At 37.5% G+C, this 26,916-nt stretch overlaps 1 protein-coding gene across 1 annotated transcript in view; it reads left to right on the plus strand.

The window, feature by feature from the left end:
- Positions 1–26,916, plus strand: part of GPR158 (G protein-coupled receptor 158) — a 181,016-nt gene that overhangs the window by 99,143 nt on the left and 54,957 nt on the right. Inside the window, exon 5 of the mRNA XM_041408771.1 lies at positions 2,597–2,665. Coding sequence (XP_041264705.1) covers positions 2,597–2,665 — 69 coding nt within the window. The remainder of the gene's footprint in view (positions 1–2,596; positions 2,666–26,916) is intronic.

Raw genomic sequence — 26,916 nt, forward strand, 5'->3', positions numbered from 1 at the left:
GCAGTATTACTTAGGTGTCAGCAATGTGCAACCATTGAGCAAGACAAGGAAATCCAGAAAGGACAGTTCTACTGACACAAAAAAGTAAAGATAGAAATGAAACCCTGAATGGGAGATGAACACACAGACAAAGTGGCAATAAACAGACTGAACACAAGATGAACAGCCAGAGAAAGAAAGAAAGAAATAAAACCAAAATAAGTGCCAACAAGCAAGACAGATGCAAAACACTCCAAGCAGCTGTTAAAAAAAAGAAAAAAAAAGAAAGAAAAGAAAAAGCAAAAAAACATGCAAATATTACATGGGAAGAAATTCCCACTGCATGAAATTTCAGGGCTATGTCCTAGAATGCCCTAATTTCTGTGAATTCCATTGGAGAATTTTGTTTATGTAGCCCGTATAGGTGGACACTGGGTGGTGGAGTCTTTGGGCTATCATCAGCTTCCTTTCTTTTGTTTATTTTCTTAAAGGAGGAAGGAGCAAGGGTTTTTTTTCCTGAGGTGTTGTGGGCATATTCACTGTTGTGTATGTTGCAGATGCCCACAAAGTGAAGCATTTGTGATCCTGCACCCAGCCATGCCTTAGGGACTCGTATTTGCAAATTCTGCACAGTGGAAAATTCAGCTTTCAGTGGAAACACTATTGTTCACAGGCTTCTGAAAATACTTGTATGTCTCATAAAATATTTTTAGTAAATTAATTTTGAAACATTCTGCTTTAGTTTGGTTTTCTTCTCTTTAGTTAATCCATGTTATTAAAGTTTCAGTGCTGGTTAATTTTTTCTTCCTGGACTTCTTGGGCTATAGTGGTCATTATGGAAGAAATAAAAATATTTTAAAATCAAGTGTTAAAATAGCTTTTTTTTTTTTTTTTTTTTTTTGTAGTAGTAGTAGTAGTAGTAGAGAAAACCAAACATTTCAAAAATGTAGTTTTGGAGAATTCTTATACTTCAATTTACAACCAGTTTTTTTTAATTTTCTCTACACTTACATAAAAATAGTTGTACTATTTTGTGTCGGAAGAGTTGAGCTTTTCATCAATGTGGATAGCATTCATCTCTGCTAGAATGTGTATTCCATTTGCCTAGGGATCCTATTTAGAAGAGCAGTGATATCTGTAAACATTAGGTGAAGCCCCCTGCTCTCCTGGTACCAAAGACTGAGGTGAAAGTATAGTCAAAACCTGGATTCAAGCCCATTTTGAATTCCAGAGTTGCTCTGTAAGCCACACTTCTTTTGGGACAGGAGGCAGAATAGATAGAATCCACAGAGAATGGTCCCTACCAGAACACAGGTGAGAAAAAAATCATGGGACAATTTATTGTGATGGAAGAAGAGCTGGAAATGCTGAAGTTCTTTGTCCCAGCAGGTTATCTTGTGATCATGCTGCACAGAAACAAGCTTGAAAATGAAAGACTGATCAGGATGTGAAAGACTTGTTTAGAAAAGAATGTCCACATGGGAGTTGAATGGATTCTAGATATTTTAGATAATTTCTGTCATCTCTATATGAAACTCATTTCAGTTGCTTTGTTGGTCATTCTGGTATATAGGGATTCTTTGTACATAATAAGAAAAGAAAATATTCTTTAGTAGTTTGAGTCATGAGAGACATGAGCTCGATGACCTCTGCCTTGTATGATGTTGGAGCCACTCGTGGAAGGGAGGGCACTGGCATGATAAACAGCATTATCCCTCCTCTCAGGATCTGCTTCTTATTGGCCTCTTCCCCTGTGTGACTCAAACCCAGCTTCTTGCTAAACAAAGGTTGATTTGTCATGGTCCTCCTCTGGTGCTCACAGCCTCTGCCTGGGCTGTACCTCTCACACATCAGCAAAGCACTCCTCCTTTTGCAGTGCTCCATTCTGAGTCATTAAACATTACATTTCGGTTTCTCACATGTGTGGATGTTTTGTCTCTAAGATAAGGCACAGTTGCACTGTACATAAATAATCAAACTTATTGGAACACACTTTGTGTTAGGAAAAAAAAATTGATTTTTTTTTTACAGTTTTAAGATTTAAGAAAACCATGTTGGTTTCCTTAATCAACATGTGGTGAGGAAATGGCATAGTATTTAACAATCCTGACAAGTTAATGGATCAACATCTTTGTACAAAAATTTCAGGGAAAGTAAATGCACTTGCAGCCTAAGAGCACACTATATTCAGTAAAATTGTAGATTATTCATACTTATTATGGAAGCTAAGTCATAAATATTAAGTGAGCAAAAATATTCTAGGGACTTCTTGAAATTTAAGCAATGCAGAACAAATTCTGTGGTTAAATTCATGTCTGTAATTCCCGTGATCCCTAAGTCTTGACACTTGAGAGCAAATGTAGCAATTTTAAATCATATCCAGGTAATGTCTGTTGAATAGTATTTAAAATAGGAAAAAGATATTTTAAATTTAATTTTGTAAAACACAACCATTGTAATGGGCCTGTGATTTAAAGAGTGTGGAGCATGCAAGCATGACAGACAGCTTAATAAACATTACTGTGGAAGTGTTACATGGACAAAAGTGAAGGTACTTTTATGAAAATAATACACTGAGAGAATTTTCTAATATTTTGTGTTGGTTTTTTTCTTCTAGAGTATCAGAGCTTCAGGGCTGGTGCTGCTGGAAACCATTCTTTTTGGATCACTTCTTCTGTACTTCCCAGTAAGTCAAACTATAAATTTTTTAAATAAGATATACCCTTGCTGACATTTTAAAACACTGTATGAATGACTCTGGTGAAAATATAAATGTAAAAACTATTTATTAATTATTACTTTAATATGACTACAAAATGTGCTGTGCTCTTCAAATATTCTTAAAAACACTCAAATGTTTTACTATATTTGTAATAATTCTCCATTTTCAATTTGGTAAAAATTGCCAGTGGTTTAATTGGAAAATTTTGGGTGTTCTGGATTAAGATGAGATTTTTCTTTGAAAGACAATACCTCTCTGATCTCTGGTATGGGGAAAAAAAGGCAAGGTATGTAAAAGGAAGACACTGATTATACCAAATATTTATCTGGAATGTAGTATAAATGAGATTAATTATTTCAGTGCATTACTGGCATGTATTTTGATGTCTCTGAAGGTATGTGGCATCTTCAATACCATGTCTTCAGGAAAATTAGATGGCATTACCCTTACCCTGTAAGTGGGAAAAAAAGTAATTTCATAGTCACATAAGAAATAGATCACAAAACTGATAGAAATATGTGTCCATTCTCTTTTCAAAAGTCACAGAAAAGCTGAGCTTGTTAATTGCCACATAAACCCAAAGTGATGACTAGATAAAGCAAGACATCAAAGTGTATGTTGAATAAAGTTGATAGAAAGCATGCAGGTTGGGAGACAATCAAAGATGGAGTTGTGGACTATTTTAAAATATGTTTATGTTCTCTCTCCCTCAGTAGTCAGAATTGTTTGTGCTTTGACAGACCATCAGATAGTTACTGGAAGATGAGCTGGATAACAATACTCTTCAGTAGCTGCAGAACAAGTAGGAAATAAACTGCAGTAGAATGTGTGAAGAATACTATAAATAAACACAAACCCTAGTGGAATTTCTATACATTCTTTTTTTAATCATGTGGGCCTTTCAAATTCTAAAGAAAAAGTGTCTGCATTTCTAGGATAGTTTTATGTGTTTTTTCATCCTTCACTTTGCAGAAGTCAGGGAAATTAAAGTTTTTGGTTTTTTCATGTTGGACAAAAGTTTGCAACTTGCAATAAATACATCTCCCATGGGTTTTCAGAGCTTCTTTCATATTTATTTTCAGTGAACAGATCAGAAAGTCCATGCACTGCTTCCTCAGGTGGTGCTGTGGAGCATTTACAGAAATTCATAGCGTAAAGCATTATGCAAGGGCTTTCCTTTCCATGGCTGTCTCCTCTTTGCTTTCTCAAAGAACCCTGGGCTGGGTTGGCTTCCCCAGGCAGGTGCTCAGTTAGAGCCAGTCAGTGTCTGTACAGCCTCAGCTCCAAAGTGTGAGAAGCCTCATCACAGCTCATCAGAGTTGTGCCTGCAGTCTGCTCTGTCACCTGTCACCCACCCTTACAGTGCATTTCCCAGTTCTTGTCTTGGTTCTCCATTTCTTGTGCTTCATGAAGGATGAACGTCCTTTGGTGGCTGGCTTCAGGTGCTCAGCACCTGGGACACTGAGCTATTGCTGTGGAAAAAGACTTCTCTCAGCAGGTGACTTGAAGGACCATGGTGTTGGATGCAAGACCTGGTGACCATCCACAACCTTTGAATGCAGAGGGAGAAGAAAGGAAGTGGTCCTGGGAGGGAGCAGTTCAATAACCCAAGTGTCCCCTCAGCTCTTCACTAACTTTTAAGCCCCTTTTTCTTTTTCACTGACATTAAGGATGTTAAATGTACAGCGAGTTCAAAATGACAGTTTGACATATTATGAGGAAAAATATTTTGCTGGAAATTCCTGAGTAGCCCATGTCCCAGATGGGATGTAGATACTGGACCAGAACTTATCTTTCTCTGCAAATCTCAAGCTCCTACTATATAAAACTGTCTGCTGAGAACACATTCTATTAGAAATGAATAGGCACAGTGTAAGACTTGGCTTCTCTCTTCTAGCAGTTTTATGTTCCCACGCTCTTTGCTGGGTCACTCTTCTTTCTTACACAGGGAATTACTAATCAGGCTGTAACTCCTACAGACTCAGGAAAAAGAAAGAGAGTAATTTTATCATTTCTATTTTGAGGGTTTTAGGGAAGGGATGTAGCAAATGTGATAGTGGGACGTCCTTTGCATTTTCAGACAGAGAAATTAATCCCGATTAATCACGAACCAGAAAAATAAGGTTTTGTAAAATCAAAGAAGGTAGAAAGATCAGCTTTCCAAAATCTCTGTCCCTCAATTCACTGCAAGGAAGTTTTCATCATTTTCTGATTCAGGGCAAGACAGTGAAACAGTAAATGTGTGAAAGGCATAGTCTTTTTAAGAAAGAAAAGCTGCAAGGTGTGAATTATGAAGGGTGGGTCCTTTGGAATGTGAACTTTTGATGTTTTGCTGTACATGGACAGAATCTAAATGCACTTACCTACTTATTGTCTGGGAAAGGAGCACAAAGCAGAGCAGAATGACACAAGAAAGAAAACCCAAGCTTTGAAAGAGTCTTGTTTTCACCAGCAGTCATTCACACACATATTCTTTCATAGCAGGGTGTAGAGCAAATATTTCATTATACATGTTGCTCATAAGTCATGTACCTGCAAAGCAGATTTTATTTTTCATGGGTCATATTTATTTACCCCTTCATGTTATTTGGTGTTTTTATTTGCTTCCAAGAAGAATTGGGAAGATTTTGTGACCTATAGGTGTGGTGAAAGACGTAGTAATATGTGTCCAGAGGTCATTGTTTCAGCTATTTGATTTGATCCTCATTTTATGCTAGAGGAGTACATTAGAGCTCTAAGACTAGCTAATATAGATCTCACATCTTATACACCCAAATTAGGCTGTGTTTTCCACAGATAGTATGAAATGGGAGTTAGTGTATGGAATGCAGTTCACAAGCACCACTGCAGTAGGGTGTTGTCTTTTAGCATAAGGCTGTTTTCCTTTGGTGTCATCTCTTCTATTGTAATTTGGAATGTAAAACTAAAAAGCTTTACTTTCACAATCAACCAAGAGTGGAATTACACAGCTTGGCTTAGTGCATGTAACAATGTAAAGATACTTAGGGATGGCATTTCAGTTCTAAATAACTGAAATCTTTATTCATTTGAAGATTCAGTGCAAAATTACACTCTTGTTTAAAAAACAAAATCCCCTTAGATTTTCTCAACACTGCTTTAAGTCTTTGGCATCTTTGTTCTCTGCTCTTCTACACTTCCCTAATTCTTTCTTTTTCTAGATCTGTTTACTCAGTCTGGCTCGGATTGTTTTGAGAGCCTTCAGCATACAAATTTCACTGTGTCTAGAAGGGGTTTATTCCATCTCTGACTTTCCCTACCCTCCAATTAAATAAAAACCAAAACCTACTTTATTACATTGCTGAATTTCTTTCACTAATTGATGTTGTTTTCATGCCTACATGCAGTAATCTATTCATAGTGTAACATCATTAATTGAAAAATAATATCACCAGTCAGCTGCTTTTGGTGAGAAAAACAGCTGTTACAATGCCCTTCTAACCAAATGGGAAGTGCAAATGATGGTCTCCACCTAAATTTATTATTCAAGTTCTGCTATACTCATAACAATACTGATCTTTCCTGAATTATAAGCAGGCAGATGAGCTTTGTCTATTACAAATGCATAGATTTTACTCAGAACTTCCTGGGCAGATCACATTTCTGAAGCTCTCATTTCATATATTTTCTGTAATCTCATAGTAACATCTCTAATTTGCCTTTACTTAGTCTTTCCAATTATCAATGGATCTCCTCCAAATGAACACTAGACTTTCTAATTGATTTTGTTTATATTTCTTTATTCTTAGATTTTGAACAGAAAGCCAAAACCCAACTGTCGTATGGATGAGTCCCTTAATTTCTGTACTTGGCATCTGAGGGGAGTAATCTCATTACTTTTCTTGTCCAGAAGCACTGTTTTGAAACCTTCAGACCTTTCTTAACTCCCTGTCTTGCTAATGCTTGGAACATGCTACCACAAGTTTAAAAATTCTTTGCTTTCTACAAAGACCTTCAAATAAAGCGAGCAGTAGCAAAATGTTGTAAGAGAGTAGCCTGTTGATTGCATTATAGCGGTCAGATCTCAGGTGATTTTAGACATCTGTGGTGGACACAAGTTGAAAAATAGGAGATTCTGATAAGATATTGAGAAACTTTTTTTTAACTGTAAAGAGTGTCAATTACCAAAACTCATTGTCCAGAGTTTATGAAATTTGGAGGTGTCAGGACTTGACTGGGCCCAGGTCAGAGCAACGTGACCTAGTTTTGGACTAGATGACCTGCAAAGCTAACTTGCAAATGAAATTCTGTGAGTCTATGTTTCTTATGTGTGCATCCATAGCTGAGACAGTCACCCTATGCTCACCAAATTCTGAAGAGGAACTGGGTCCTTTATGACTTGTTTTAGACTTGGGACTTGAAGATAAGGTGTGTTGTGGCCAGCACTTACAGGGACTATAAAGGAAGTCTGAGGTACTTGCCTCAAATGGTGTTGAATTCTGCCCCAGGCAGCTAGGATTATCTGATATATTAAATAGTTCCCATACTGCTAGTCTGCATTGACTGAAACTCCAAAATACATACAATGGATTGCATGATATAATGATATGATAGAATTTCTACAATCAGTGATTAAAGTTAAGTATGATGATACAAATACCAAGGGAATAATTTCTTCTCCATGTTCCTGATAAGAAGTACCAGATTTAAATTCTAGCAAGTGAAAGTTGTTAGACAGCGAGGCTGAATCTTGTAACAGTAATGCCAGCTAAATCATAAGATGGACTAGCTTTAGAGGCTGCAGAGTATCTTTTTAAAAACTTACCATTTTTTCTTTCACTCTTCCCTTCCTTTCGCTAAAAAAAAGGCCAAATTCATTACAGCTTTCCCCTGTTTTTCCAAGCTGCAAATTATAAAAAGGCAATATTGTTACCAGTTTAGAGAAAAGGAGCTGTGGGTTGGGGGGCATTGACTTCCTAATGCTCATGAAGTAGTTAAGTAGTAAATCCTGAAATAAACTTTGTGCTCAGACATCTTGCTGCATGTGTTAGGAGTTAAGATGTTTTTCTGGGGTTGTTTTATTCCCTTTCACGCTCAAGCTAAAATCACCTACCCTTTTATGTTATGAGAAGTAATAGAATAGTGGGGAGTCATGGAGCTTAGATATGCATATGTGGTTTTTTTCCCCCCTCAAATGATCTGTATGCGCATTAGCGTGGAAGAAATGAGCTGTGAAGTTTGGGAGCATGAGACTATGATAGGCCCATTAGTGATAACAGTCCTGAGCAGAGCAAGGTCACTAGAAAGCTCTGGTTTTGATATTAATGAATGTGAAAATAGAATGCTGTGAATATTCTTATGCATTTGTCCCTCAAATAAGGGATGTGTTACAAAAGCACAGTCACTGTTTATTCCATATATATTGATGTGCACTGAGGCCAGCTGAAAAATTTGCTTTTTCCAACACATTTGCAACTAGTGTTGCAAGTCTGCTCTGATACCCCAGATATTTCAGGTTGAGTCTTTGTCAGGATATAACCCACATTGCCTTTACTCACAAAATAGTGTTTAAACCTTTTAGAATGAGCACTCATCATTTTATTCTTGTTCAGGTAAAGAACATGCCTGTCTTGGTGTTCATGTCACTGAAGTCCAAGGACAAGGAGTGTAAATATCTGCTCTAAAATAATCACTACAGATTTCCACAGTACTCTAGGAAAGGGTGTTTTAATTTCATTTGGATCACAGTGAGTTAGATATCCAGCCAATGCAAAAGGCAGATTTTAAATACCATATTGTGAAGATTTTATATGTGCATTGTATGCTTGGCATAGAGGTGAGGAAGCCAGGCAGAAGATGATGCAGCTGTTAGTCTCTCTTGATCAGATGAACTTATGTTTTGGAGTTAGCATGCAACAGTAAACCAATACCTTTTTTTTAAGAGCCAGAATGTTTTAAATGCAAAAACCAGAAGTCAGCTGGTGTAGCCTCTGGGTTACAGGCTAGAAAGTACAGAAACCTCATAGGTACTGGAAACTTGTGTCTTTGCCCTGAACCATGCTAAGAAAAAGGTTTATGACTGCTTTTACTGATAGGAAGCAAGCACTGAATATTTTCTGCTTTTTGAATACATTTATTTAAAATGTCAGAAAAGTAACATACATGTGATAGTTCTTCATGGTTCTGTTGTCACTAATCTACATAACTATCCTAAAAAATTTTGGCAGCTACTGTCAGGGAGGTAACTAGAGGCTATTGTATATGTGATTATCCACATTAAGAACTGTGATTAGGCAGAGCTATATGTCTCCTGATCTTAGTTACATATTAGCATCTCTGTGAATATCACAAAAGTTTAAGGTATTGGAAACTCAGTTGAGCTATGCTAGAGCATAGTAGATCTATGACATCATAAATTCTAAGAGGTTTTACAGGTGGAGTTTGGTGAGGAGTATTTGTGTATGTTCTCTGTGTTTGTGTATGTCTTTGTGCTGTGTTCCTGGGTTACCTTAAGCTGGAAGGGTCCTCAGGAGGCCTCTACTCCAACTTCTGCACAAAGGACACTCAGCTGTAGGACTTCATACAAGACAAGGTTACTAAGGGCTTTATTTTTACAGGTCTTAAAAACCTGCAGAGATGGAGACTACTCAATCAGGCAGTGTGCAGGCATGCAATAAAATGACATGGTTGTAGTTTTTTTGTATAGTGATAAAATCTGGGATGTTGCTGGAACATATCATGGGACTTATACATGGCAGGCTGAAGATAGGTCACTGAAGGTACAGGTACTGATTTTACTATTCTTTCACATCTTGGACTCCCATGCTCATCTTTGTGGCATTATTTGTGATACCATGACAAAACTCGATCTTCCCCTTCCATGATTTGAAGGTGCAGTAGGTATTGTAGGAGGGCATTGCTATTTTTGCTACTCTGAAAGCTTTTTTTGAGAGCTAAGTTAAAAAGGCACATTTTTCAGAGTCTGGGTTCACTGAATAGCCAAGTATGTGTGTGAAGGGCTTGAGAGTAAAGAGAGAAAAGGACAACAGCCAGTGACCTGAGCCAACTGCCACGTTGGGTTTTCATTGACCCTTTTATTTTAAATTAATATCTTGCATTGTCAGCTTGCAGGCACTTATGTAGTACAGTCTTGCCAGCCCTTCATTCAAACAAATGAATCTTGTAGTGAGGGGAGCAGAGCAAGATATTGTGGTCTTTCCTCTTTACTCATAAATCCAGTAACTTGCCTGAGTAAACTTATACATACAAGAATTCGTAGATAAAACTCTACATTAATATACTCTTTTCAAAGAAGTGATGTAAAACCAGACTACAGTCCTGAAAAACAGTGCACAATTTTTAGTCAGGGAATTAAAAATTTTTTATACATCTTGAGCAGTAACACGTGCACAAATTAAAAATGTGCTACATTTGAAAGGTGAAAGTATGGGGACCTCTTTTCTGATCACAAAAAGCTTTGAAACACAAAAATTATCAGAATGTAAAATATGGGTATATTCAAATGGAGGAAAATAGTGCTGGGACATATTCATATTATGTTCCTTACTAAAGCCTGGAACCATATTCTAATAATCCATCCTCATTGCTCTGCTCTCCAAAGCTGAACCTTTGGTGTTTGGCAAGCACTCAAGCAGGAGAGCACAGCAGGGCCACTTCCATGCCAAAGAATTGCTGAAGAACGCCTGGTTGAAAAAAAATTTAATCAGTTAGAATTGGAGTTAGAAAAGAGGAAGAAAGTCTTTTATATATCTAATATATAATTCCTGTTGGGTCTCACTGCATATAAACTAGAAAGGAATAACTTTCTCAGCCAAACATTTTGATGACCACATTGATCACTTGGCAAGTGAACTGAATCAATAGCTAGATGTTTAGAATATGCTTGAATTTTACTCTAGTGACTTAAATTTATGAAAAAATTGACACATGAAAAAAAGGCATTCTCATGTATTAGTTCAAAATATGCGATAGAACTTTTACAGAAAAGACATTAAAAGCTTTTTTATGAAGTTGTAAAACCAAAGAGGCAAGAGTTTTGATAGTATAGACGAGCCATGATTGAGCTGTGCCAGAAAGGAAAATATTAAAAATTTTAGTCACCACTAAATTTTTATGCCCTACTACATATATTCAGTAGGGCATAGCCCTTGCGTCTGTGGTTTACCTTCTGTCATTAGTTTAGCACCTGTGAGACTGCATGTTGGTGGAAGATAAATTTCAGTCATTCTTTTTCACTTATCCAAGTGTCTTTCAGTGAAAGTTGGGGACAAGTTCCTTTTTTTCCATCAAATGCCTTTTCTCTTTGTTTACTCATGCTTTCATACCTAAGACCCAAGGAACAGCAGCTACAGTCAAGTGAAAGGCCTGTAGGTTGTCTCTAATCTTGCTGAACTTGCTATATTCATCTGTTGCCTGCTTTTTGGTTGTTGTGATCTGCATCAACAAGAATCTGAAGCAAAATGAAAGCAGAAGCAGTTCAGGCTAGAGCAAGACTTGTGTCAGATAAGCTGATACTACCATGCTGTTTCTGGTATGAAATTGGGTGCAGTTGTAAACCAATGCTGTCAGGGGAAACTGGCAATATTATAACTCCCCATGCCTTGGAATATGAAGTTAAGACATTGACCAGTATAATATGTACAGGTGAGTGACAAAACATGATATCCTACCTATCATCTTCCCTGTCACTTGACAGGCTACTCTGCATCAACACAATGCAAAAGGAAATGACAGTGTCTCCATCTCAAAGCCTGTTCCCTGTGAATAATACAGGAGCTGAATTATGGGGTTTTTTCTCCTTTGGTTTTTCTTCTCAGTCTCTCTTCGTTTATGTATGAATGCATTAGGTATTTCCTAACCATCTACTCAGATTTTAAGTGTTGCACCATGAAAGGTGATTAATGGTTAATGATTAGGAGAGATAAGAAATTCAATTCATTATAATGGAGGAAGAGAAGAGTTGATGTTTCTGGAAGAGATCCTTAAGAAAGGAGATTTCATCCATCGGAGATGAGGCTGCCCATAGTCATTCTGCAAGCTGAGAACTGAGAGGATGCAGGCAATGGTATCTTCATGGTTTTTAATACCAACTGCTAGAAGTTGAGCAGTTTGCAGTTTGCAGGCAAAAGTATATGATAACTAGTGAAATCTATGCACTGGAAAAATTTCACAGAATTATAATACTCATAGTGCAAGGTTTTTGTTACTGTGTAGCACTTCTAAACATATCCTTTCTAAACTCTGAGATAAGAGATAAGTAGAATTTTAGTCACTGCTTTTAACCCAAGACTACATATAATCTGATGTAAATAGGAAATTAGCTTTTTGCTTGTAGAGAAGAACTGGAAAAAGTAATATAAACACTTATGAGACTAGAGAGAAATTTACAATATAACATATAATTTGCAATATGAAATTATCAAAACACATCAACAATTACCAGTGTATAAGCTATTCTGTATTTCTGTTAGTATTGATAATAGTAGAGTCTGACAAAAATATCAGAATTTTAGTTTGCCAGGGTTAAAAAAATGAAGAGTTAGGGGCCAGCAGGTCAAAAATTTGCCATGTAACTAGCCAGATGGATTTCTGAAAATGAGACATTCAAACCACTAGTGCCTGGGTCTTAATCTACATCACATCAAGTAGGGAGAGATGAGATTTCTGTTCTTAAAAGCAGCAGTAGTACTGCAGGTGCAAGAAAAGATGTTCATTAGAGCAAGCAATTAGTCATTAAAAAAGTAGCTTTTTCCTATGTGATACAAACTATCTTATTTCTTCTATATAACTCTGCTTATTAAAATCACATACGAAAAGCACTCTTTTCAGCAAACAGTGTTTTATACAAACTCTTTCATTTCTAGATTTTCTGCCTTTGTGGGACTAAGCACAGATCTGCAAATATATGCAAGTTTGGAGGAAACTATTAGGAAATATCATGTCCTTCATAACCAATATACCGTATCCATGTGCTGATCTCTCTGAAATCTGAATCCAAAGCAAATTTCTTGTAGTAGCATGATGCCATGCAGTAAGTTCTGCACATTTTTGGAGAAAAAAAAAATAAAGTAAAGAGAAATATGTCAATTTGATCAAAGTTCTTGTCAGAAATGGATGGCAGGATTTCCAAGCTAAAAAAATTTAAAGGAATTCCAAGGTAATACATATGGACAAAATACCTACAGAAAAATAAAATGATTAAATGAGTCTATCATTGTACAAAAGGTTGTAAGTGAAAGAAAATAACATTTTATACAGTTCCCTCACATATCATTACATGATAATTTATCAAACTTAAATTATTTCAGTCATTCACAATTTTAATTGCTATTTGATGTTAATATTTTAAACAAGCCAGGATACTAGAACCTTATTGCATATGGTTGGATCAGTGAAAGCAATGTAAAGAGAAAAGGAAAAGAATAGTGAGAAAAGAGAATAGAGAACTTTCCCCCAAGAATTAAAACACAGCAACAAGTCCAATATAGGATCTGGAAAATTAATCCAAAATTGAGCAACCAAACAGTATAGAAATGAAAACAAGACACAAATGGCATGTTCTACCTTAGTACAGTCAGGACTCTTATTGTCATGACTACATGTTATAGAAGATATTTATAAAACCACAGATTGTACATTCAGTGCTTGTTCTTTGCTTGCCTACAGTTATTTCTCACTACTCCTTGCAAGCTTTCTTCTCCTTTCCTAGTACACCACTTACATAATTGTAGAAGATAAATCTTTTATTCTTTCCTTTTGCTTCCTCTGTATTGATGTGTGGTTTCTCATCTCATATTTAAATTATGAACCCTTTGGTACAGGGATGTTTGGCATGGCTGCACTGTGCACAGCAGGGTCCCGATCAATGAATAAGAATCACATTACAAATGACTGTTACTAATAATAACAGTAAAAGTGTTTAAAAATATTTTATTAAAGGTGTGAGCAAGGACACAGTTAATGGTGAATTTCTTATATCTTCAGAGGACTGGTAGCATGCAACTGTTTGTATACTTTAGAGAGTATAGGTACTTATGAAAATTATCTGGGAATATTTGAGTTATGCTTGAAAAGATTATGCCATGAAAATACTAACAGAAAAAAAGCCTAATACTCGTTCCACATGAAACTGCTCTGCTAATTTCTATGGAGCTGCACCCCACTTGTATGAGAAGACATGCATTAGATGATAAACAAAGCAGTTGGAAATAGTAGAAGAAAATTCCTTGCACTCAGTGGAAAGCATCAGTCTGTGGGATTTAAGGTGGCAGAGGGAATAGTGGAAAAGCTGCCAATGCGAAGGGGTAGCATGAAGAAGAGGTCCCAGTTCTACTCAAATGAATATTTCGGTCCTCTTCTGAATAGACAGGCGATGTTGAATTTGTCCATTTTTAGGGGCCTGCCCTGATCTCAAAATGTACAGACTGTCCCAGTGAATGCATCAAGCATTCCATGTGCCCTGGAGCAGCTCTGTTGGCGTGGGTTGAAGCCACACCAGCTCCAGATCCCTGAGCTGCCCAACCGGGGACATGCCTTTACACATAAGGGACATTGGACTCTCTCAAACTAACCAGGGATTTAAAACTGCTTTTCCATGTTCTGAACAGGGTCACTCAGTCCCTTGGTTTGGCCTTGCCATCAAGGCTGGATCCTACACATTACCAGCTGAAGAGGGCTCAGAAGGGAGTTGGGTGTTTGGCATTGGCATGAGTTGGGAGGGTTCATATACACTCTATGTTAGACAAGGATTTTGTGACTTACAGCAGGAAATAGTCTTGAAGCTTTAGTCCTTAGACCCCTTGGCAAGTAATGATTACTGGGTTGCCTGTCTGGTTTTCTCTTTATATTGCAGACAGTTGAGGGTCCTATGCATGTATATCATGTGTGAGATTGACTCAAGGCTGGTGAGAAAGGCAGTGAGCCAAAAAGCAGGCAAAAGTAAACCTAAGCATTTACTTGGAATACCTGGAAGCTTTATCAGTGTCAGAGTCATTGGTTGTAAAAGTAATCTTGATGTGTCAAATGCATTGGGAAATGCAAACTATAGTCATAGCATGCACACACATAAATTCTGACATATTCTGAATGTGTTGCACTGGTGCACGTGGGCAGATCCACCACAAAGGCTGAGTGCATTCCTTGGGTGTGCTGCAGTCTTGGTGCTTTGTGGTGGAATAGAGTTGTGTTAGGAATTTCTGACAGGAGAGCATTCCCCATGCTGCTGCCATGGCTGGCTGCCATTCGAGCAGCAGTGCTTCATCTCTGACAGCATTTGCTGACTGAGAGGTCACTACAAAGAGGTTTGGGTCTACTTTGTGGTGTGTACAAAGTTTGGATAAGAAATAATTTTTCATAAAGTGATCTTACTAATTCCTTAACTTCTTTTTTCTGTTAAATTTATGTTGATACAGTTTTTCCTTGTATGATCAAAGCATTTTTGATCATTTTCACTGAAAGAATTGTTTAAACATTTACATGTTTATGTTTAAACATTTAAACATTCACATGTTTAAACATTTGCATATTACATGTATATCACACAGAGATACTTTGTATAGCATATGCTGGTACTTATGCAGACTGCGATGAAATTAATACAAGGAATATAAAAAGGATAAGATAACTATAAGAGAGACATTAAATTAATAGATGGTGTCCAAAGGAGGGCAATGAGGATGGTGAAGGGTCTTGAAGGGAAGCTGTGTGAGCGGCGGCTGAGGTCCCTTGGTCTGTTCAGCCTGGAAAAGAGGAGGCTGAGAGGAGACCTCGCTGCAGCTACAACCTCCTTGTGAGGGGAAGAGGAGGGGCAGGCACTGATCTCTTCACTCTTGTGACCAGTCACAGAGCCCAAGGGAATGGCCTGAAGTTGTGTCAGGTCAGGTTTAGGTGGAATATTAAAAAAAGGCTCTTCACCCAGAGGATGGTTGAGCACTGGAGCAGCTCCCCAGGGAATGGTCACAGCAAGAGCCTGACAGAGTTCCAGAGGCATTTGGACAGTGCTCTCAGGCACATGGTGTGATTCTTGGAGCTGTCCTGTGCAGGGCCAGGAGTTGGACTCAATGATCCTCGTGGGTCCCTTCCAACTCCGCACATTCTGTTGTTCTGTGATTCTGTGACTTTTAGGAAGAAAGGTAAAAGAAGTTTTGTTGGCATAAGGAAGTCCTTTCCGCTTTTCCTTCAAGCATTGTGTCTTGTTTAAACTTTAATTTTTCTTTTAAATTTTGGAATTTTCTATAGGAAATAATTTGCTCTGAATAACCACAGTTTTTAAAATATGGATCTATGATTTAGTCTCCAGATCTCTTCTTCTATGTCAATCCAAGTGTGTAAGTTGTCACATTAGTCAGAGTCAAAAAAGATTGTATATATTCCAGCAGTATGTTGTTGAATGTATAAATCTTGCTTAATTTGTTAATGACCTAATTCCCAGCACATACTGTAGTGCTATATATAGAGCAAGTGTTCTTAATGTTAACTCTCTCTCTTAAATTCTTAATCTGGCATCACCAGCATGCTGAACACTTGAAATGTGGGGTTTTTCAGAAATCTGACAGGGCTTGCTGGCCTCTAGAGTCAGCTCGTCCTTTTTTCTGCCTTCATTGATGGCATTGCCTTGAAACCTGTAGAGAACTGATCTATAAAAGTCTGTGTAGTGGGTTATTTAGTCAGCTATTTATATCCATATTTATTAAACTTGTATCTACTTTCCAAGCCTTAAGGCATTTTTTACGTCTTTGAAATCATAATCAACATAAGTTACTGCCCTAGTGGCAGGCACTCTCTGTTCAAGTAATCACCAGTTGTTGCTACAAGAAGGCAAAATGCTGTCACAAGTATTTTAAAACCCTAAGGAACATTTTTATTAACCATTAATTCAATGTCAGGCTCTGTTAGAATATCATATGCTCAGTTGTTCGAAGACCCAGGAATTTTGAAAGATAGCTGATTCAGAAACATATTCTAAATGCTTAGCATGTAAGTCTTAAGCAATCTTAATAAGTTAATTATTTGCAACAATATCTACCGATTTCAGATAAAGAAAGGATACATAAGAAAATAAAGACCAAGATTACATTAAAAAAATTATTTTAGCTGCTCTTCATGTAACTTTTCTGGAACCAAAACACATTCCAAGTTTCTAGATTTGCAGGACAAGAAACTTGATCTGTCTTGATCCTAAGCTGAGATGTCTTTATATGGGCTGTAATTACTGCTGTTGGTTGTGGGATTAACAAGTAATAAGGAGCACTTCTTTTCTCAGGCAGGATATTTTGTCTGTTTAGGATAAGGGACATCAGTGCTTACTACATTTGAAAAGGAAACCTATAGTATGTTATATTTTTCACAAATGTTTGTGAACTGGGCTGACCTGTTAACATCAAAAAGCCTTTCATATCACATGATGTAGTTGTGAAATGCATTCATTCCTGGTTTGACTCTCCAGTGTGCATAGCAGACATCAGATGGGATCAAGAACCTGCAGATGTGAAATTGATAACTAATTATATTTGATACCATAATTAACAGTATGTGTCACTGTTAATAGTTATAATAATAATAATGGATCTGATTAAACAAGGAAGTTGACAGAATGAATTCTTGAGACAACAGTAAAGGGGAGAAAAATTCTCAGTTACTTTCAACAAATGCAGGAATTTTGGAACCTTGGTCTAACTTCAAGTAATATTTAGTCTTAAATCATTAGGAAATAGGTTAGAGAACAGAAAGAAGTTGAAAAAAGTTGAAAGCATTCAATGTGAAAGAGAGAAAACTATATTGAGCACAGAGAAGTCCCTGTTGCTAAACACTGAGTGCTCCATTGGTCTAGAGAGCACAGCAGACATTCTTGGGATTTTGAGTTATCTTGAGTTATCTAAGCAAGCTCAAAGAAATGTTCTTTTTTTTACCCTCCATGTATATCTTTCATAAAATCAGATGACATTTTGTAGCATGAAACACTAAATCTGCTAGGTTTATTTCCTCAGACTGTTTAAAGTAATGCATTTTTCTCAGACATGTCACAAGCAATCCTGTCAAAATCTGCCTGAATGGATTTGTTTTAAATCATAAATAGTTGTGTTATATATAGTAAATGTTCAAGAACCTTGAAGAAAAAGAAGGTCATGGCCTTCTGAGTACTCACAGCTCCACAACTAAATATGAGTCTTGAAATGTTTGTTTGGGACAGTCTCACATATGGGGTCTCACCACTTGGTTGGTTTATCTCATTGCTATCTCTCTATCTATCTTAGCAGCCAGACTTCTCTTTTAAAAAATTGCTGTATTTCTCCCTGGCCCCCTGGAGTCCAGTTATTTTTGGACTTTGCCATCTTTTTCTTTGCCATCTCATTCTTAGTTCTGGTGACAACTGTTAATTTTGCTCTTAAATATTTTGCCCTTCTGCTTTTATGCTCTTTTTGTTGTACAGTTGTTTATTCAACACCACAAACATCTTGGTAGGAAGGGTGGAGAAGGAAGTTCATATAAATAAATAATGGCACTTAAGTGCAGACAACTGCCTAGCAACGAAATGCAGTGGAATATGTCTTTCTTGCTAGAAGGTGGGCCTTTTCTTTGATAAATCAGTGAAATGTTTGGAGGACTCCCCCTGTGCTCAGGAAGGAGTGGAACATTTGGAGAAAGCCTCCTTCTGCTGTTTTGTTATCTGTTAATGAATGCATTTTGTGGACCATGCAAGTGAGCTGTGCCAGGAATGCAAATAAGCAATCTTCTTGGGGAAGGCTGCTATTTCTAATGCCTTATTTTTGCAGCTGCAGCAACAAGGGGGAACCAGCAGATTGGTTATAGGTATTTTGGTTGGTGTCTCACAAAGGAGGAGACCAAAGATGCTTGAATAGTTTAGCCATTAGTAGGGAGTGTGTTTCCTCATACACCTTCAATTTTAATTATGGCAAGTCTTTCAAGCACTCAACTTGCCATTGGGTAAGCATTGCAATCACAGACTGAAGTGCTCAGTTTTGGTGCCCTGAGGTCAAGTGAGGTACTCTTTACATGAGAGGGTTCGGTCAGGGGCACAGAGAGCAGCACGCCTGCTTTGCTTGCTTGGCAATGTCCTGAAGAGAGAAGGGTTTGTGCTTATCATCTGCCTATTTTTCTGCATGGGAAACATCTTCCTTCACCAGGGCTGCAGACATGAACTCTTTCTTCAAGTACACCATGCAATCTTCACTTCTTTACCAAGTACAGGAGGTAAAACCCCCAGCCTATGGACAGCATTTTTATTCAATATTCCGCTTGTTAATGTTTTCCTTCTGGATGGGACCAGCAGCACGCCTGCTTTGCTTGCTTGGGAATGTCCTGAAGAGAGAAGGCTTTGTGCTTATCATCTGCCTAGTTTTTCTGCATGCGAAACATCTTCCTTCACCAGGGCTGCAGACATGAACTCTTTCTTCAAGTACACCATGCAATCTTCACTTCTTTACCAAGTACAGGAGGTAAAACCCCCAGCCTATGGACAGCATTTTTATTCAATATTCCGCTTGTTAATGTTTTCCTTCTGGATGGGACACTTAGGTCTTCTTCCCCTCTCTGGCTCAGAAGACACAGACTTGTACCACCTTGAAGAAAGTTTTGCTGATTTGTCTGTAGGATGCCAGAGCATGAGAGGTGTTCAGCCTGTTGTGCTGCCACTGTTCCATTTCACATTGCTCCCTTAAGCAGCAGTAAATGGGTATAAGCACAAGTATGAATTCAACTACAGAGCAGTAGGAGAGGTGTTGTACCCATTGGTTAGATTACGTATTGGTTAAATGGGGTGACCTGGCTTTATAACTGCTTCAAGGAATGGTTATTTTTAGGTATGAGCAGAGAGTAGCATATGGGCCTCAACTGTTGTCACTGAGAAAACGTAGCTTGAGTTTGGTTGTTCTCCAGGTTAAATCATGCACTGTCAAGAGCTTTCCTCAGAAACCTGCTAATTGTTGCACTGCAGACAGGTGTGCTGTTTTGGCTAATCCCACTGAATTTTCAAAATAATAAAAAGTTGCTCCTCTGAGGTTTTTTCTCTTATTCAAAATTAATTTCTTTATGGTTAATGTACGTGTTTGAAATAAATGGCAGTTACAATCACATTAAACTAACCCTAAGTTGTAGAGGGAGCATAATGCAGCAAAACAAACTAGAAGTCCTAGGGTTGTTCTGAGCTCATATTTTTAGGTCCTGAATAGATTTGATACCATGTGAGGAAAATTAATCAGATTTTTAATGATAACTGAAAAAGACATTAAATATCAAAGATATGCTTGTCTAATGCAACCTTATATCTCAGATGGTTTTGTGGTGTCTCTTTGTTTTTGAAAAAGAAATTGCCTGTGTCAAACAAATAAGAATTCATCAATAAGTGCATTTGGTAATGCAGTTTTCTGGAAAACCTGAATGTATGCAAAGGCTAGAAAATGCAATATGAAAATGCAATATTTGGAGATGTGCCTGTTATTCCTAAGGGATTTTACTGTTGCTGATTGTTCAGGTCATGAGCAGCCATACATATCGTTGAGGTGCCCTGAAGCTTTGTTTCCAAGAGGAGAATTTACTACCCCTAGTTTCTCCCAGTTAATAATTTCATATTGTGCAACTTGATTCCTCTCTTTCCTGCATCATTGTACTTCAACCTTCTGATCAACTGTGCAGTGACCTCCACAGACTCCCTAAAGTTTTTTGAGTCTGCACTCAACTTTCTGAAAATCTGCTTCAAGATTCATCTCTCCTACTTTCCACAATATTTCCAAGGGGAGATTTCTGTTCTGAGTTGTTCTGTTTAGTTGGTTGCCACCTACACATGTTGAAGCTTTTGAAGACTGCTCTTTCAGAGTCGAGTATGTTGTTCTCAAACTCTTAAAGAAATATTCTTCTGAGGTCTGTAATGAAGAGTTCTTCTCAGGCTAGTCTCACTCCATCCAACTTTGGTGCTGCTACATTGCTTGAGATTGCTCCATGACAGCTTGTATGCCTAATCTTGAGATCAGCGGTTTCCATTTTAGGACTTTTTAATTTTTCTTCTGTAATGGAAAGGTCACCTGTCCATTAAGACCATGGCCCTCAATGTGCTAATGCCTCTATTACTTTCTATACCATCTTATTTCTGTGTTTCTGCATTTTTGAAAAGTTGCCTTAAAGTCCATGAAATATAACTTTTGTTCTAGGTCCATTTCATTCCAAATCAGTTCAATGTTCTGAAGTTATTTTCTTCCTTTGAGACACCCAGCTCAAAATAGCAATAAATATTAAATTAGTTCTGAAGGTTTTTCCAGCTTGTTCTCTTCTCTAGTATATCAGAGTTGATGGATGGGCTTTACATGGTCTGACAAGTTACTAGGTGCTGCCTGCACTTGAGAAAGAGGGAGTACTGAAAACTCTGAGTAAAACTTTGGAGTGGCTATTTGCAGTGCATGGATTTTTTTATTATTATTATTACTTTTTTTTTTCCCTAACTAATTTTAACTCGGAACATCACATTTTACTGTAGGCTCCCTTTAGCCTGTGGAGGGAAGTAGGCACCTCTGGAAGACAGCACTCAGGTACCTGTAGAAGGATGATGTGGTTTGGCCTCTGCCTACAGTGCTCTCCATTGAATACAGAGGGAGCTGGGACTGTCTTGGAATTTAATGATTCACTTGTCTTCCCTGGCTCAGGTGTGTAGAACATCTGCTCCAGATTCCTAGTCCCAATAGAAATAGCTGGATTATAATATCAAGCCACCCTAGTTGAATGTGGTGAGGAGAGTGAATACAGAGAGTAAAAGTGCTTTATGGCTCATGGAGATGCCCTGTGGATTGTTCTGCAATAAACTGTATTTCAGTGTTGATCAGGATTGCTGGAAATTGATACTGATCTGTGCTGCTTTCCATAAAGCAGAAAACATTGGGACAGGTACACTTAAATTATGCTGCTTTGGAATCCATGCACTTTAAAATCAACATGCATGAAAAGTAACTGACTTTTGAAAGGGAATAATGATTTTACAGGCAAAAAAGAAATCACAATAAATGTACCAAATCTATTTCTGTATTTAAGTGTATATGTATTCAAATATTTATACAAGCATGTCATTAATTTTATGATGTTCTTTAAAAATCACCTGGCATATGTGGCATATGTGACTGAAATAAAATAGCAGAAGAAAATGATCATCTTGAATATAGAAACTTATTTTGCTAAATTTGTTTCAATTTCTCAGTTATAATAATTTTTCAGTATCGCTCAACACTGTTTAAATATTTTTTGTGTATAGATTTGTATTAAACATTTTTTTCCCATTTGACTAGACCAAAAAAGTATGAGCACTCTGGCCCTCTTAGCCAAGCAAACTGTCCAAACAGTTCTTTTGGAAGGTAAAAATATTCATATCCATGTGATTTAAAAACTATAAGAATATCTTCCTACTGGGAAGAAAAATGGCGTTTCATTCCTATTTCCATAGTTTCTACTGTGGAGTGAATTTTGAGTTTGCAGATGTGGCTGGCTTCTTCTGGACTTCATTAATTACCCATAATGAATTAATTATGTTAATAACATAATTTGCTTGATATGATTAGTGTAGATTGAAGATTAATGTAGATCATGCCAGCAGAGTATGTCACTCATTTTTGCAATTCATCCAATTACCGGTAGCTTCAGTTTACCTAAAGCAGATTTATCAGACAGACATCCAGTCTTCGTTAGGGAACATTAGGAGTTGGAGTGTTCCCAGCACTTCTTCTGGAGGCTGGTCACGCTGTGGTCTCTGGCTTGTGCCCACTGCTGTTGTTGCTACAGGTGCATAAGCTGAAAATGAAAAGTCAATAGTTCCAGCAGAGATGTCTGCAGTAAACTAATCAGCACCGGCTGGATTGAGATGTCCGGCTGGTATTTCAGTGGAGGGAGTTTTTCTAAATTGCTTGTTGTCAAAATAAATACCAACAAAAATTATCCTGAGGAGGATAGCAGACACTTCTGTCCTGCTCTTTGCTGTGGCTTAGCAGAGTATTTCAAAGTCTCGGTCTGTCCCCATTACCTTTCCCAAATAACCATCTTAATAGTTGATGTCAATAAAATTCCTACCTTGACTCGTGAACCTGCCAACGTGTAGTTCAGAGAGAGCATGTACAGAAAGGAAGGAGGTATTTCTGAAGAACTTAAACCATCAGATAGCATTTTTTCTCCAAATTTGTGTTAAATACTTCTCTGACTTTGTTTGATTAAGAGAAGGAAATAAGTATTTTTGGAACTCTAAATACTGCATGTTTTCTTTTCCCCAGGTAGGAGTCACTATTTGGAAACACTCAAATAACACCCCCCACACACACCTTACACTGTATATTTGTAGGGATTTCAGCCATATTGTAACAAGATATAAAAGTCTTTGTGAGTCTCTTTTATGACCTGTGTCTTGCATTAAGTATACTTGACAAATTGCTCTGAATAATTTATATGTATTATGTCTTGATTTAGCTGCAGCTCTTGCAAGATTTATTTTAATAAAGACTACTTTACCATTATGTTTTTAAAAGATTCCTTTTTCCTAAAATCACAGATGTGGTCTTAAAATTAATTGTTAGATTTTCCTTGGTTTTAATAAAATAAAGGAAATACATGTCCTTAAAACTATTATTAACATGTGTCAGTGGTTTGGCAAATGAATAGGCTGAAATGATGTCAGGGTTTTTTCATTAGACATGGTTCAGTTTGTTAAAATGTTTATCTTTTTGCTTCTTTGGTTGCCACCTTTCTTTTAAGAAAAGAGGACCGTGATGCACCCAGTAAGTAAGTTTAGGGGGTTTTTTTCCCACATGAAGCAGATAAACTAGGACATTCAGTTGACTGTTGTGATTTACCCAAGCGGTGTGTCACATGGAAGAAAATGTATCTGTAAAAATGAAAGAAGCAATTGGATTATAAAAGTTAACTGGCAGAAGAAGCAAATATTTTAGAAGATATTTTGACTTTGCAGCTTCCTTTGATTTTCCACTTTTAAATTTTGCATCAGCATGAACAATTTTTGGTATGCCTATACATTGCTGAGATAAAACGTCCTGATGAAATTATTTCTATTAATTTTGAATTATGTTTTTTGAATGTACTGCGAACTATGAAAATAGAAGCTTTGAATGATTAAGGAGCTCAGCTTCTTCTCTGTATTTCACTTGTGCTCCTCTTCTCAGCCTTAGTGTGCATGAGGCTGGAGCCTTGAATGCCCCACCTGCTCATCTCTGCTTGTAGTTGCTGCTGCTAGATCACATTTAATAATCTTCACTTAAAATCTGACCATTTGCTTGATCAGGAAACCCACATTTTCATGTATCTTTCAGTATTTAGTTGGAAAGTAATTGAAGACCCTTTCGTACAAGTTTGAAAACATTGAATGAAAGAGTGCAGAGCATCAGTACTATCTATATACGCTGCTCTTAGCACTCTTTCTGAAGACAGGAAGACAGATATTTTTAAAATATTTGGGTAGTTGCCTTTCAGTGAAGTCAACAGCTCCAGCTCTCTTACTAGCCCCTAAATATCTTTAAAGTCAGATCAATTACTCTGCATTAATTTTGTGCTTTCGGGTTGTGATTGGTGACCTACGTGGGTGAGGAAAAGCACTTTGCTCTGTACACAGCTAGCTAGGTAGATTCTGGCAGGCTTTAAATTTTCAAACACAATAGTTATTGTTGTTTTTGAAGAATCTTGTTTTAACACATTTTAAACTGTCTGAGGCAGTGTCTTGATTTCAGTGGAAACTTCAGACATCCAGCCAAGTCCACATCTGGCCAGTTCAAGAGTCTGAATTGCTGGATGAGCCAACTCTCAAGTCCTCAGGAACTGACTTCCGAGGCTGTTCAGGCTACTTTTAGGGTAACTGTATTAAAGACTCTGAGGTTGTCAGGAGGGAGTAAACATATGTGTGAGGGATAGACATCTACCAAGACAGAGAAATAGCTGGCACATCAAAGCAGATGGGTAAGAAGGTCAGTTTTTGCTTAGTTTGCTTCTTTTGCTTTATGGTACTGGTGAGTTGGAAGTATATTTGGGTGAGAACAAGGAAAGCATAGTGTGCAATGCAGACTTCATTTTCTCTTCTGCCTTACAGGGGACATGGTTAAAACAAATAGATTTTTTTTCAGCCTGGATTTTTCAGTGTTGGGTAATTTGTTCATTGTGCTACACTTAAGCATGGTCTCAATGGAACTTCTGAGCCTCCGACTTTATCCCTCTCTTATACTGCTTCTACAGAAGCATCCGATAACCAGCAGTGGTCAAGAAGACACCTTTCTTGGACCAACATTTGCCCCTAAGGTACTGGACTTTCCACCTCCAGCACCTCAGTGCCTATAGCCCCTTAGACTGGGAGACCTGATACTTCCCGAATGATCATTTTACCTGTTCATCAGCACTCTCTGGGCCAGTAGCATTGAAATCTCTCCTTGTATTTGAGGAGTTTGCAGCTGAAGTTACATAGTTTATTCTATTACACTGAAAAGCTAAGCATGGTCTCTGTGTTGGGAAATAGATGCAGAGAACATACATGATAATCCAGTGTTTCAAGGTGATTTCTGTTTCTCCTCAGTTCCTCAGAGGGTTTCCACAGCAGTCTGGGGTAGAGGTCTAGTCCTCTTGGTAATACTTGTTTTTGTTCTGTGTTTTTCCCCAAAGATGGTGTGCTGTCTTTCTTTGAATCTGTTTTCTCTTGCTGATTGTGAAATGACACTTGGAGTACCTTTCAACCCTTAGCATTTATAACCAGTTCAGCCAGGGCATCAGTTCATGTCTCTCATAAACTAATGAACTATTTTGTGATAAAGGTTTATCCTTTATTAGGAAAAAGTCCTCGATCGCTCTTCTCTACTGTGTGGGCCTTGTTGGGCATAAAAGGTCATTTGTTGTGGTCAAATCTGAACACAGAGTGCAGGCATGTCTCTTTTTAAAGCCATTGTGGATTACATGTTAGTTTTTTATTATTTGATTTTAGAATACTATTCATTAGACCAAAGGAAATAGGAACAGTGAAGCTGAATCATTAATAAGGCTTAAACAAAGGCTAGAATTTATGGTAAGTAAGTGCATTTTCAGGCCATGTGTTCAAGTCATTTATAAATAAATATTTCCAGAGCTGGTAGGATCTGTGGCATATCACTTTTTCTCTTTAAATTGGAGGAAATACATGACAGCATCTTGGAAATCACATGGATATTTCTATTCCTCAGAATAACCTATTCAGGATGATTTGTCAATAATTAATTGAGATCTCTCTTATAAACACAGGAAGGAAAAAAAGAGGGAAAATAATTGAAGATATATCTGTGAAAAGACATTCTAAATATGCAGTCTTTTGTCAAACCAGAATGGTCTTGAAGGTTCTGTTTGCTTAATCTCCAGTTAAATCTCTCAGGGGGCTAAATGATCTCCACGGTAAAATACGTATTCCATAAAGAACTTTAGAGATCTGTTGTTACTGCCTGATGGAGATGAATCCATAGTGTAATAAAACCTAGCGACAGCAGAGCATTCTGATGAATGAAGTCCTAGAAGTCTGCCCTTTTATTTTACACTGGTGCTGGTGGTTATGTGCTTATACTGAGTCATGGTCTTCCAAAAGACTTTACAGGCAAGACATGTCTTTGCTGAAACACAGACAGGGGTTTAATATGTATTAATAGATATTGTACAATAGGCAATGAAAGAAACACCAATATGTACTACTGAAAATATAGTGGGAGTGAAAAGAAGATTTCAGCAGGCAGAATTTCAAGCTGGACTTTGTGTGGATGATGAGGAAAAATTTGTCTTCTTTTATGAAGAAACCCAGAAGATCTTACTTAAATGGCTGCAAGGATTTTGCTTGTGACTTGCATCTTATCTGAAATGCATTGCCCCCAGAATCAAAGTGCTTCCAGCGCTGTGTACTGGGAGGTTGATTCAGTTCCAATTCATAGGCAAGAATAAAACCTACTGAGTAGTTACTGTGGTTTTGTTCAGCAAATGTGTGCTTTACAGAGGCACTTGAGCTAATGATTCAATGCAGCTCTGCATTAAAATTGTGAGATTTGCAAGGATAGCAGGGTTTGATGGTACTGTGTGCTCACAGGCCTATTATAGTAAGATGTAATATCTTAAAAAGCACATGTGGTTTAAAAAAATGGGATGGAAATGGAAGGAAATGTTCTTACATAATTAGGCTAAGTATATATTCAGCTGTTATCATACCTCTAAAATGTTGTGTGTAGCGGCACTGGAAACGGTTGTGGATAGCA

Source organism: Onychostruthus taczanowskii, unplaced genomic scaffold (genome assembly GCF_017590055.1).
Source record: "Onychostruthus taczanowskii isolate IOZ18803 unplaced genomic scaffold, ASM1759005v1 scaffold3, whole genome shotgun sequence".
NCBI classification, from domain to species: domain Eukaryota; kingdom Metazoa; phylum Chordata; class Aves; order Passeriformes; family Passeridae; genus Onychostruthus; species Onychostruthus taczanowskii.